The 14,502-nt window shown below is 38.8% G+C and overlaps 1 protein-coding gene across 4 annotated transcripts in view; it reads left to right on the top strand.

Moving 5' to 3' along the window:
- The window catches only part of LOC138695026 (proton channel OtopLc-like), a 139,621-nt gene that overhangs the window by 83,585 nt on the left and 41,534 nt on the right, over nucleotides 1-14,502 (top strand). For all 4 annotated transcript variants that reach the window (XM_069819346.1, XM_069819345.1, XM_069819348.1 and 1 more), the window contains 5 exons: nucleotides 831-950; nucleotides 1,069-1,183; nucleotides 3,561-3,663; nucleotides 3,745-3,957; nucleotides 10,616-10,942. In XM_069819346.1, the coding sequence (XP_069675447.1) occupies nucleotides 831-950; nucleotides 1,069-1,183; nucleotides 3,561-3,663; nucleotides 3,745-3,957; nucleotides 10,616-10,942 (878 nt within the window). The remainder of the gene's footprint in view (nucleotides 1-830; nucleotides 951-1,068; nucleotides 1,184-3,560; nucleotides 3,664-3,744; nucleotides 3,958-10,615; nucleotides 10,943-14,502) is intronic.

Below are 14,502 nucleotides of genomic sequence, written 5' to 3'. Positions count from 1 at the left end.
GTAACATCTTTGGAGTCAGTGTGTTCAGTCAGAAGGAGACTACTTTGAAGGAGATCCATCATAATAGTATGTAAGTACTGTCATTTTAAAATTACAAGCAAAGCCTTAAAGCTTTCCAGTCATACCTCGCAACCATAGAGAACACTATTCTCAAGCCGCTCTTGCTAAAGAAATTGGGGTGGGCTGTAACGGTAACACTCCCGAGAGGCGCTAATTTGTACACCCGTTGACACGGAAATTGGTTGCTGTTCAGAGACTAAGTCCCACTTCGGAATAGCTCGGGAATCATCGTGTGGGCTGTGTTTACATGCGTGCGTTTTACATAAAGATTCGAAACCCTTTCTTTTTAACTAGAAGAAAGAGCTCTATCGCTAAGCCATAAAGGCTATGTAGGGAGGGAATATGTCGTTTAGTGACATACACATACGTCGTTGGTACGACTTGATTTCATCTTCAGTTCCACTCTTTCAGGGATGAGCTAAAGTTGTATCTGTTTATATTATATTTTATGTTACAATTATTAGCAAAATAAATACAAATATAAATCTGCACTTGGACTCTGCGTGCAGAAATGATTAGTTTATTCGTTTCAAAAGCAATCAGTAAGCCTAATTATTCCATACCTTTCTTCATGAATAAACAGATTTCTTTCCACATACTATAAATCTTAGGAGACCAGTGACCTCACTCCTGAATTTTTTTTTTCACGTACGAATCTATTGCCTTCGCTCGGGTTTAAACCCGTGACATTTGAATCCAGCGGAAAGCATTGCAACCATGAGATCCATAATTATTCTTCTGCGTGTTGTTAATTGCTTGGTTTGTTTCAGTCTACCACCGCCGTCTGCAATGATGGCGCCGGTGTTGTACCACGGTCACCACCCTCTTCCTATGCTGAAGAGACCTTCAAGAATCGAGCAGCTTCAAGTAGACTGGAAGAAGCTTGGAACGTAAGTCAAACACAGATTCCCATTACACATTTATATAGCTATTATTATCAAGTTAGCGTGTAATTTGTATTGCAGTGGAATTTATGTTTTGGCCTACTTTCTCAAATCCTTGCTGCAGGGACGCCCTGACCACCACGTTGTCTGCCCTGTACGGCAAGCTGCTTGTGGTGATGGGTATCGCCTTTCCAATGGCCGAGGTCATCTCCACCTACATCCCGCCCTCTTTCTACGAGGTCAGTGTAATAACAAAAGCAGGGTCATTGTTTACTCTTGTAACCCCATGTCACTTTACACACACACTGTGCACACACAAGGAGACGCAATTTACTGCCCCCGCTGGTCTATAGCGCATTGCTACAACATGTATGACATTACATCAGAGCCATATTTGAATTATCCGTACTTACATAATGATAATTCTTTATACAGGGCGTAAAGGAATTGTATATACAACTTAAGACAGAAAAATTTGCGCTATCTTGCAAATCTAATCTTTCAGGTAAAGCTTCCTGTAAAGCAGATTTAAATAATTTCAAGGGAAAAATTGTTCCGGGGCCGGGTATCGATCCCGGGACCTCTGGTTGAACGTACCAGCGCTCTGCCAACTGAGCTACCCGGGAACTCTACCCGACACCGTCTCAACTTTTTCCTTTATATCCACACAACTCGCGTGGGCTGACGAAACGCCAGAGACCCACATCGAGTGCACACAAACTCTGTGTGACTTGAAATTGTGGTTTTCTGTTAACGTACACAGTGACGTATATATTATGCAAGTCTAATCTTTCAGATAAAGCTTCCTGTAAAGCAGATTTGAATAAAGTTGAGACGGTGTCGGGTAGAGTACCCGTGTAGATCAGTTGGTAGAGCGCTGGTACGTTCAACCAGAGGTCCCGGGATCGATACCCGGCCCCGGAACAATTTTTCCCTTGAAATTATTCAAATCTGCTTTACAGAAAGCTTTACCTGAAAGATTAGATTTGCATAATATATACGTCACTGTGTACGTTAACAGAAAACCACAATTTCAAGTCACACAGAGTTTATGTACACTCTATGTGGGTCTCTGGTGTTTCGTCAGCCCACGCGAGTTGTGTGGATATAAAGGGAAAAGTTGAGACTGTGTCGGGTAGAGTTCCCGGGTAGCTCAGTTGACAAAGCGCTGGTACGTTCAACCAGAGGTCTCGGGATCGATACCCGGTCCCGGAACAATTTTTCCCTTGAAATTATTCATTGCGCTATCTTGTACTTGAAAAAGTTGTCTGTCTCCAATTTCGGTTCACTTCGTTTCCAGCGGGCTTCACATGTGAACGTTTCGTTGGGAAAATGTAAATGTAATGTATTGTTCTTATATTTTGTAAGGTATTGTATCACTCAATGAGGCAGCTACCACAAACTTTGCGGAATGGTGACGGAATGATGTAGTTCGGGAGAACCCCGAAAAAAAAAAACCCTGTGACCTTGTCCACCACAAGTGTCACAATTAATTTTTCAATGAAAAATCTCAGGCCTCAGTCACCGCAGGAGTAAGGCACGTGCCTAAATAATAAATAATTGGTATCACAGAATATTGTTGCTAAATACCTAGTGGCATATAATCCGATGTTTTTACAACAAAGTTCTACTATAGAGCAAAGCACCTATTATTATCTGAAACAATGGGGTCGGGAGGTGTGCGGATAACTGATTTTTCGGATAACCGATCATTTACGAAAACAAATTGTACCGGTGTCATAGGAGCAGAAACAAAGAACTGATATTAAACACAAAACTGTACATACATTATATATTTTGTATCACGAGTCTTACAAATAACATAGAAAATTGACTAACCTATAGTCACGTCGCTCTAATTTCCGGCAGCCTATCACGTTGCAGGTCGGCTACATTTAAACGTGTGCGTCTTGTGATTCGCTGATGAAGATGTTAAGCATTTCCTAAGCCTGGATAAATACTTAATATATAATCGCCCGCAATTTTGGCTCTTTCGTTGGCGTTCGCAGAAAGCACACGAGGACGTTATTTGCCGCTCAATTATTTGCTGAATTACAGTGCGTTTGATTTATTATCATAGGAGCTACGACATGATAATTTTTAACAGTGTGGCAAATAGATTCCTCTTCTGGGAGCTCGGCAACGAAAGAACAAAAATGGCGAACGATACTACCTAGGCTACCTAGACTTTATAGAGCCTTGACTTCCTAAGACGTAAGCAAAGAGGAGGAGTCACGCCGGGAATAACAGCATCCCGACTATAGTTTGACAAATTGAAAATGGTCATTAAAGTAGGCCTACAGTTTAGGAAAAGAAGTCCAATTTTTTTTTTTCAGAGCTGAGACTCTTTTTTTTTTTTGCCGCTAAATCTCGCAAACAGCGCTAGAGAAACTTCTACATGGCGCGCGCAAATATTTGAATTTGCTAACTGGAACACTTTCGGTTAACCGATGTTTCGGTTGATCGGTATTCGGATAATCGATGCTCGACTGTATTAATTATTTATGTAGGTACAATGATGCAATGTGTGCTTCTTCTATAAAAGTTAGGCTAAAGTTTTTAAGCCCCTTACTATAGTAGAGTAAAAATAAGCCATGTTAATTTCTCTTACCGCAGGGCTTCTATCTGTACCTGTATTTCGGCAGCATGGTGTTCCTGCTCTACATGTATGCCATGCTTCTAAGGGAGCGGGCATCGCTCTCCGTCACCAGCTCCTTCAGTAAGTGCCACGTTTTCATGTAGTTTCCACACAACGCGTCGTTCAGTAGAAATGTTGAGATCAATGTGAGCTGCCCCACAGGGAGGTCGCGGGGCGGAGACTCCTCGGGCGACAGCGTGGCAGAGTCGTCCGAGAGCGGGGGCGCGACCCAGCAGCAGCACACGGACACCGAGTTGAGCACCACGGCTACCGAGAGCCACGGCGCGGCGCCCGCGAGTAAGAGGGACCACCACGACGAGCAGGTCTACCAACAGCAGCACTACGGCAGCTTCTACCTGCGGATGGGCGCAGTTGGTATGTCGCAATGCCCTTCCTTTGACTGTGTACTCCATAATGTGACTAGGTATAGTCCGACCATCGGATCTGTGCCCCCGTAAGATATGCTAACTGAACCTTAATTCCTTTTCAGCCTCGGCAATTCATTTCTCCCCCTGTATTCCTATTTCTCTCTTTTCTATCCCTCTCTCTTTCTCTCCCCCACTACTCACAATTTTGAGCCTTCTTGCGGGACAGTTTATTTGCACTTGCAGTCCAGTGTTGTCAACTCAACATGAATACTGTAGCACGGAGTGGTGAAAGAATAGTACATTATGCAACGAGCCTATAATGAAGGTAATTAAGAAGTGAGTATGGATATTTATGAAACGAGCGCAAGCGAGTTTCATAATTTTCATACGAGCTTCTTAATTACCATTATAGGCGAGTTTCATACGACTTTTTATGCTCGACCATATTTCTAACTTGATATTATTAATTTTAATTGTATCTGACCTTCAGCAATGTTCCGTATGTTGTGAGATGTGCGCAGACGCGAAAGTATTGATTTTTTCCGAGGAACAGATGTCCACTTTGACCTTGCTAGGCCATAAGAACCTACAGAGATAACATTGAAATTAAATTAGACATTGAAAAACGAGATGACAAATTGAATTTATTTGAATATTATTTACAATTAACGCTAATTATTATAGTAACAGAACATAAACTTCTGCGACAGTATTGGATTTCCAGCCTCCGTGATTTTTCGCTAATTCTCTTTCGATTGCATATCCGAGAATAATCGATACTTGCGGTTTTATAACGGTAGAAAGCTGACCTGTCATTGCCTGAACAGTTGTAACCTGAGTCGTCATTGGCTGAAAGACCTGACCTTTAATGAGTAGGTGTACTTTAATGAATAAGTAATAATTAACCTTACATTATTATAAGCAAAATTCAAGAGACATGACACTGTTTGACGGAAGTTTGGCAACATCCCTATTCGGCAAGTTTCGTGGCCTGCTGTTTGACGTAGTGGGAGAGAAACGGGTGGAATGGGGTGAGTAGAGGCGTTAACTTTTCCAAGAACGACGACAGAGCTGAAGGGGCATACATCCGATGGTCCGACAATATCCATTGAAATGATATATCCATTTGGAGTTCTTTTAGTTTACTTAGTTGTTTCTGAATTGGAATAATTCTATGTGCATATAGGTTTGGTACATATTTAATTATATTAAATATAGCCCCCTTGGAGTCGGTAAGTATACAAATAGATTTTTCAAAAATTTGAGTAACACACTGAAGAGCAGCATCAATAGCTAGCAATTCAGTGTCAAGACTGGAGGCGGATGAACATGGTATGAAATAACTTTCTTGATATTTTGGAATATAATACCCTGCTCCTGATGTCCTGTTATTAGGATATGATCCATCTGTATAAATTTGAAGGTGATCCTTGTATGTGCTGCAGAGTAGTTCCATGGCATCTAACTTAAGAATGTAATAATAATAATAATAATAATAATAATAATAATAATAATAATAATAATAATGTCGATAATATTGCAAAACAGGCAACATACTTGCAACCAAGACCTCTTCAAGTGATATCTCTATCCAGTGCTTTTGCTTCAGTAAAGTCTCATTTTACAAACATATGGATCAACAATTGGCTCTCTTCTGACAAAGGAAAAATTTTACAGTCCGTGCAAAAGAAACCAAATGACCTGGAAATGTACAAAAACTTGCCCAGACATGTTCAAACATTTTTAACAAGAGCCAGAACAGATCACATTGTCACTCAATTGTACCTACACTGATTTCACATTTCTGATAATCCTACTTGTCTGTGGTGTAATAATCATGATGAAGATCTGGAACACATTCTTCTATACTGTCCATCCATAAACCACAAAAGAAGTAAATTAAAATCATCAGTACCAGTTGCAGAAGACACAGCCCTGCAGTATATATTGACTACACCCCAACTCTGGCTACTAGCAACAGGCATCTACAATGAACACCAATCAAAATACCCCTCATTTCTCGTGAAAAACAACAACTGAATAGACTACAGTGGACTATAGTGGACTTTATGTTCTCAGCAAACAGATGGATACATTAAGAAGATTGATATTAAAATTAAAAAAGACCATGATTTTAATAGTGAAATACAAAGAAAATAATAGAGGAGAAGGTGGTAATATGGGACAGTCTTTTTCCACAGTCTCTAATTTAAAAACAACGAAGTTAAAAATGGGATTTGAGGCGATCCCTCATAGGAATATCACTTCTCCTTATGTGTGCAAAGTCATAACATGATTAAATCAAGGAATCAGGCGTTATGTTTTAGAAAGTTCTCATGTTGCATAACTGGACTTCCAGAAAATAAAGTTGTAATATGGGACAGACAAACTGTCTGCTTAATTCTAAAAATTAAGCCTGGAATCACATACAGTGCTTAAGACATGAGCACTGGTAACTCATTAGACACAGAATTCTTATGGAAGTAAATGTCTTGATAGTTATATAAAAAAATATGAACTTCATTTTCCATAGGTGAAGGCCTTAGTTTTGTCCTTGGCAAAAAGGCAAAAATATAACAAAAACTATAAAATTTCCTAAAAATGGTCAGTAAACAAGAAACAACACAATATGTAAAATAAAAGTAGGCTATATTAGTTCGTGTTGAAGTGAAACGAGTTTATATTCGATTCTGCATTGTTTATTTTGTCTCAGAAAAAAGATGATATTTCATCAACTTCCGAGCCCAGTAATGTACTTTCACATTATATACAGAGTAACACAAAAGAATCCATCTGCACAGTGAAGCGGCGGCGATGTGGCAAACAAATGCAGGAGGGGAGACGCTCGTAGGCCGTTTGTTTCAAAACAACGGTAGATATCAACTCTGAGTTTCATTTCATTTTTGGGACTCGGTGACGCAAGTCGAATCCGATAGATATGAACTCTATTCAAACGCTGGTACTCACGCAACCCTGTGTATGACCCCAAAGTCTTTACAGAACGTCTTGAATAGCTTTATACTGTAAATAGATCGCAATGTACGATGTTCCCCCTAGTTCCTGCGTATATCACTGTCTGTTATTATTTTAGGAATATTGATTTCCTTATCAGTCAATAGATTAAATTTCCACTTCTATCACTTTAAGTATACAAGTTTTAGTGTACAAGTTTCATTTACTTGATCGAGCAGTTAGGTCTATTTCATAATGAAATCTTATTGTTGTCGTGACAACCAGAAAGCATTGTATAAAAGCGACCACGTCGATGCAAAACACAAAGACGTAAAGTTAGAAATTTGATAGCTCAAGGCATAACGTAGAAGAAAAATACAGTCCATCACAATATACAGGGTGTTTCATAAGTACCTGTAACTGCTTTGTGAGTGTAATGTAGAGGTAAAAGTAAGACTAAAGTGGTCCGTACAAATTTTTTCTGAAAATCTTTACTTTGTAGACTGTCTCAGTGGTCTGTTGGTCAGCATGCTGGCTTCTAGATCCGGAGGTCCCGGGTTCGATTCCCGGGCTAGGCTCTCGGTGAATTTTTCTTGAAGAAGAAGAATTTCCTGGGTATCTAGAGTCTGGAAATTTGTATGAATGTGAGTGTGCTGGGTTAATATTAATTAACCAATCATCATAAATACAAAAATACATCAGGACTGTCGCTGGGCAGTAACCTGAACACACGTTTCAGCCTCACATTGTTGACAAGTAACTCCATCTGTTAGCACAACCATAAAGCATCTAATAGATGCTACAGAGTTACAAACAACGAAAAAAAAATCTTTACTTTCTGAGTTAGGATACAATACATAATGTAATACCTTAATAGGCTAAACAACATGCATATTTGTAAATACTTTGTAAGTATAATGTAGAGATCCAAATAAGATTAAGATATCCAACGACACTGATTTTTTTTTTTTTTTTTTTTTTTTTTTCAGATATTGCATTATTTCTTAGTTATGCAGCAAAGCAAGGATAAGCGTAATAAATGCAATACAAACTAAATGGCATTTTGTTTAGAGTCACGAAGCAAAGTAGGGATAAAAAGTGCAACACGAACTACAACTTTAAGAGGCGTAGTGACGGCAGGAACTACAACAGTGATGCATTAAGTAACCTACGACATGAGCACAATGTAAACCTAAACAAAGCTGTTTTAGTTGAGTCAACTGTGGTAAGGCGTAATAATAAAAAAAATGCTGTATTTCAGGACATGACACGTACTAAGGCTTGTACTGCTCTCGTGTTCTTTAGCCTAGCAAGGTTGTTACATTAAGGACTTTCAGGAAAAGTTGTACAGACCATTTTATTTTTATTTTTACCTCTACTTTACACTCACAGAAAATGTACATGTACTTATGAAACACCCTGTAGAAGTGAAGTGTTAAAGGATGATCAAATGGAATCGCTAATAAAGAAAGAAAAGCGTTCTCAATTTGATATCGTTTCATGCAATAATAATTATTTTATTTCATGAAAATAACCCTTGAAGATACAAGGTGCCGAATAACACTGAAAAAAATGATTGAAGTAACAGATTTAGGGCTGTTATATCACTATTCGTTACAAGCAACATTCGAATTTTCTGGTTAACAGTTTATTTTATAGAATGTCGCAATACTCTGGAACAAAATTTGAAGACTGGGGACTAAGTTGTTACAATATGGATAAATTTGCGTGTGGGTTGAAATTACTATCTATTGGCTTACTTATTATTTACTTAGGACTTTTAAGGAACCCGGAGGTTCATTGCCGCTCTCACATAAGTCCCCTATCGGTCCCTATCCTGAACAAGATTAATTCAGTCCCTACCATCATATCCCACCTTCCTCAAATCAATTTTAATATTATCCTCCCATCTACGTCTCAGCCTCCTTAAAAGTCTTTTCCCCTGCGGCCTCCCAATTAACACTATGCATACTGGATTCATCCATACGTGCTACATGCCGTGCCCATCTCAAACGTCTGGTTTTAATATTCCTAATTATGTATGGTGAAGAATACAAGTCCACAACTGTGGAGTAACGGTTAGCGCGTCTAGCCGTGAAACCAGGTGGCCCGGGTTCGATTCCCGGTCAGAGCAAGTTATCTGGTTGTGGTTTTTTCCGGGGTTTTCCCTCAACCCAATACGAGCAAATGCTGGGTAACTTTCAGTGTTGGACCCCGGACTCATTCCACCGGCATTATCACCTTCATCTCACTCAGACCCTAAACAACCTAAGCTGTTGATAAAGCGTCCTAAAATAACTTACTAAAAAAAAAAAGAATACAATGCGTGCAGTTCTTCCTCCATACTTCTGTAACTTCATTCCTCTTAGCCCCAAATATTTTCCTAAGCACCCTATTCTCAAACACTCTTAACCTGTGTTCCTCTCTCCTCTCAAAGTGAGAGTCCAAGTTTCACAACCATACAGAACGAGAAATATATAATATTTCTTTACTACTTGACTTTTCGTCACTCACCTATATGAAGCCAGTTCTGTAGACCAATTTACCGACAGAATCACTGCCCAGGGTGCACCATAGGAGGCTGGTCTACGTTACACGCCTGTAATGAGTTGAAATGATGATGAGTAGGGCTAGGATTTTGATGACCTATAAATCATGAAAAAATGTCCTAAAAACAATGCATTTATGACCTAAAAATCCTTAAAAAAATGCCCTAAAAATTGATTTTACATAATTGGCTTAGTAGGAAACGAGGTTTTGTAGTACTTAATATTTAGACTAGTATTTAAATTAAATTTTACATATTTTTTTCTAAGTAGTACACTTTAATTATTTTACCTGATGTAGTTTCCATGTATGATCATTCAGCTCTGCTTCGGCATGTGCATGTGAGGTCAGCAGTCAGCTGGTCGGTCTTGGCCCTTCATGGGCTGTAGCGTCATGGATTTACTTTACTTTTAGTTTCCATGTAGTCTATCACAAGGCCACTCTCATCCGGAATTAGTAGGTATAGAGGAGTCTATATTGACGGGGTGGTTGGACTGATACATTACATGGGGTGTACTACGTTAAAATGGCAATATATGTGTAGAAAAACGATTAAAATATTATACAAAATAATGGGTATTAATGGACAAAATATGTAAAGAAAATATCAAAGAAAATAAACATTATTTTACATTAATAATGGGGACTTATGGCCAAAATTAAATGAAAATACCTAAACAAATGACGGAATGAAACAAAAGATGTTCTTATGAGTTGAAACAGGTAAAAAATGCAAAAAAAATGCCCTAACAAATATGTCTTAAAACACTAAGTTTATCACATAACATATAAATACTAAAGCAGCTATGTTTCTGGCTTACTAGAAAAAATAAGCAATTTCATCAAAATCCTAGCCCTAATGATGATTTTTTTTTGGGATGCCACAGGGAAACTGGAGCTCTCCTTTCTCAAAGTAAAATAAATCATCAGCGCAACAGCCGCTTAACAGCCGGGCCAACCAGCCGGCTGCTGCCTCATGTGCCTCAAAAGATGTGAACGATCTTCCAACCAGAACTGGAGTATCGTGTGGTCAGCACGATGGTCTCCCAGCAGTTATGGCTGTCTGTCTTAGCTCCCCAAATGCATCACGATGCTTTGTTTTAGGTATCATTTACATGTAATACACTGGTCGTAGTGCAAGTTTGATCGTGTGTCGATGTGCGCAGCGTTCGGGATCGGCAGCATGATCTACTCGGGGCTGGAGTTCGGCCAGTACTTCGAGGTGGAGCGCGACACCAAGTGCCACAACGTGCTGCTGGCGCTGACGCCGGCCACGCGCATGGCCTTCACCTTCATCCAGATGTACTTCATCTTCCTCAACAACGAGCAGATGAAGGTGTCGCGCCACCGCGCGCTGGCCCGCTTCGGCCTCATGCACATGATCGGCACCAACCTGTCCGTGTGGCTCAACGTGCTGGTGCAGGAGACCAAGCACGAGATCCTCACCTTCTACAACCCCGAGAACAACACCCTCGGCATCTCCCACCGCCACTGTAAGTCACTCTCATTCTTCTATTACATTCTATATAGCACCCTTGTTAAATCGTACCCGACTTTATGCCTTCGTTCTTATACAGGGTGAATCTGAATTCAATCGACAAACCATGTTGACTAATAGGAATAAAGTTGCAGCCTTGTAGAGTCTCCCTGGGGGTCGTGTAAAGAGCTGAGAAGGTTGAGATGATTTACAAAATAAAGCAATTTAGAAACATGAACGTTGAACATTATATATATATCCCAGGTGGTGACAGGATTTTTTTCTCGTTGCCAAACTTTCAGAACGCCCCCGAGGTTCACTCAGCCTCCTATAAAATTGAGTACCGGGTCTTTCCCGGGGGTAAAAGGCGGTCAGAGCGTGGTGCCGACCACACCACCTCATTCTAGTGCCGAGGTCACGGAAAGCATGGGGCTCTACCTCCATGCCCCCCAAGTGTCTTCATGGCATGTTACGGGGATACCTTATATATATATATATATATATATATATATATATATATATATATATTGCAGTACTTACAAAATAAAGAATAATTAATGCAATGAATGTGTCTGTTTTGCAGAAAATATATTCTCAAATTTGGACTCTGTATTCGATATAATTTTTAAGTGAAAGGAGAATTCGCGCTTTTGTTTTGATGGTAATAATATACCAGAAACTTATTTTGTGTAAAAACGAGGTTTCAAAACTTTTTGTGCAGGCAAATTATTTTCCCTTCAGATTGAAGAGCAATTTTCACACATTAAGCACATAACATTTTATGAAAATAGGGTTTACTATATGCAGGAATAAAATTTAAAAGACATACAAATTTGTAATGGTGGAAGGTGTATGTAACGCCTTAAGAGAATTAATTACCGATATGGTTGTGATGTTCAGACAGTCTAAGTTTATGAGGTGCAGACTGTGTGGGATCAGAAGGATAACGCTTTGAACAAAATCTGTAGTAATTAGTTTTTGTTAGGTAATCGTGCAATTACATCCACGTGATAATTGTTTTAGTTTTTGTATGTAGTCTACAATTTTAATTAATTTGATTTTTTCTTAACTAATTTATTTGAATGGTGAAGAATGGTTAGAACGGAGAAAAATTCTCTCCGGCACCGGGATTCGAACCCGGGTTTTCAGCTCTAAGTGCTGACGCTTTATCCACTAAGTCACACCGGATTCTGGTTCCGATGGCGAATTCAATCCTTCTCACTTTAAGTTCTACCTCTCTGTTCTCCTTTGGTGGCCTACCCTCATGTACTGTGTCACAGAATATGTGACAGTGGCACAATGTCCAACACTATGTACAGATGTGCACTCATTACGAGTGACTAAGTGGCCGGGGTCCGACGGAACAAGGTGCCGTCTTGAATCACGAAGTGATTACTTACGCTTATCATATTACTATGATGTACCGAAGTACATATTATGATATAATAAATCCTAGTATTGATTTACAAGAAAAGTTTAAAGTAAGGTAATAAAGCATGAATAGTTTTCAAATATTGTGGACAGTTGGTTTCTCATCATTCTTTTCCTGTCTTTAATTGTTTAGCTGGGTATCCCCTAAAACTCCTTGAAGTATGCCAGTGAATTTAGGTTCACTCTGTATAACACTCTTTTTGGAGTGTGGTATTTCACGTCTAGCTGACTAAATAACTGTAGACATCATCCTCGTTGTAACTACAGTCTCTGTTACGAGACACGTATCTATAACAATGTTAGGCCTAATTGATGTACCTGGAAGTTGTTAGTTTTAACGGGGAACGTTTTTATGCGTACCCGAGAAGAATTGTAACAAGGAAACTTAATTTGTTCATTCATGTCCTGGGTAATGCTTCTATTACAGCATTGATCAAATGGAGCACGTGATCTATACTTATTATGTTAGCAGATTCATCTTCACTTGTTTTTATACTTTAAGTGTGCTATTCATAGACATTTCGCAGCACGCGCTACGAGCGTACTAAGCTAGCCCCGGCTATCCACTGGTTACTAGTACAGAATTCAAATCATATCCTATCGCTAACACTGGTTTATGAATACGAAAAACGCTGATCATCCACCGGAAACCCGCGCTGAAAATGTCTATGAATACGGCCCTTAGAGGCTATATGCATAGCGGCATTTCCTGAAAGAAACTCACCCAGTCATCCCGTATGTCGTCTCTTTTTATAGGCAATTCTAACAGCAACGATGACGTATTAATTAATGAATAACGTATTTTGATGTTTCTTTATTTCAGTGATTTGTATCTTTATACAAGGGGGCCGTGTTAAAACAGTTGCTGTAGGTCTGTGAGTTTGGTATCAGATGGGCTTGGAAAAGATTCACGTGAAACGTTCTTTAACGCGTAAAATCTTAACGAAGTAATAAACTTAATTTAAATTTAATTACAGTGAAACCTGTCTAAAGCGGCCATCTTGTAAAATGGACGTTTTATCATGTGACCGCTTGATTAAGGTTGCGGTTTTTGTGAATCAGCATGAAAATACTGAATTTTATTGACATTTTACTACTGTGCACGTACATCAATCGTGCATATTAATGTCAGCTTCTTCCATTCTTGCAACTAGATTTATTGTTAAACATGATTTCTCTCTCAAATTAACTTCACAGATCCTCTGAATCAACTGAATGAAAAGAAAAAAAAATCGTAGAAGCTGTTGCAAATAGAGAAAGATAGAAAGAGGAAAGAAAAAAAAAACTAAAAAATTTGAATGGTTATCTACTGAGCCTAAAACATACTGTGACATTTTCGATAGAAATATTCCGTGTTTCAATCCCTTAAAAACGAGTACCGTAAGAATTTAGAGCTGTGCAGGGTCGGAGTGGAAAGTGACAAAAGAGTAATAAAACAGTAACCAACTAACCCCAAGACATGGAGGGTGTACTGTTGTATATACACTTAGCTATTGTCCTCGTGATATTGCTCTCTGTCCTCTAACCATCGAAAAAAATAGGTCAGAGAGTATCCGTGAAAAGATTTTTGTTGGACAGTGACTGTTATAGTCGGGTTCAACCAAACAGACCCCGGCCGCTGGCCGGCGCATGAGGTGGCCGCTAAATAAAGAGAGAATTTGTATTGATCTTATGGAAAATCCAATTGGTTCCAGAGAAAATTAGCCTTTCGGCCAGGTGGCCGTTTAAATGAAGTGACCGCAAAGGCAGGTTTCACTGTAATAATTATCTCGCCCACAACTTTCCGCTCCCCGACTCTATCTTTCCATTTTCCTTCCAATCTTTCTCGTCCTGTTTAGCTTTCTCGTCCTCACTATCTTCCTCTTCATTTTTATTTTACACTTCTCTTCGTCATCTTCCAACTCAGTCATATTTGTTGCATTGCAGGTACCTGCCTTTTCTCTTGTCTTCATTACTTTTGCTTGTTTTCTATTATTATTATTATTATTATTATTATTATTATTATTATTATTATTATTATTACTGTTAATGTGATTATTATTATTATTTTTATTATTATTATTATTATTTTTATTATTATTATTATTATTATTATTTTATTATTATTATTATTATTTTTATTATTATTATTATTATTATTATTAT

The sequence above is a fragment of the Periplaneta americana genome, chromosome 2, assembly GCF_040183065.1.
Source record: "Periplaneta americana isolate PAMFEO1 chromosome 2, P.americana_PAMFEO1_priV1, whole genome shotgun sequence".
Lineage (NCBI taxonomy): Eukaryota > Metazoa > Arthropoda > Insecta > Blattodea > Blattidae > Periplaneta > Periplaneta americana.
The sequence above is the reverse complement of the archived record's forward strand: the minus strand, read 5'-3'. Positions and strand labels throughout refer to the sequence as shown.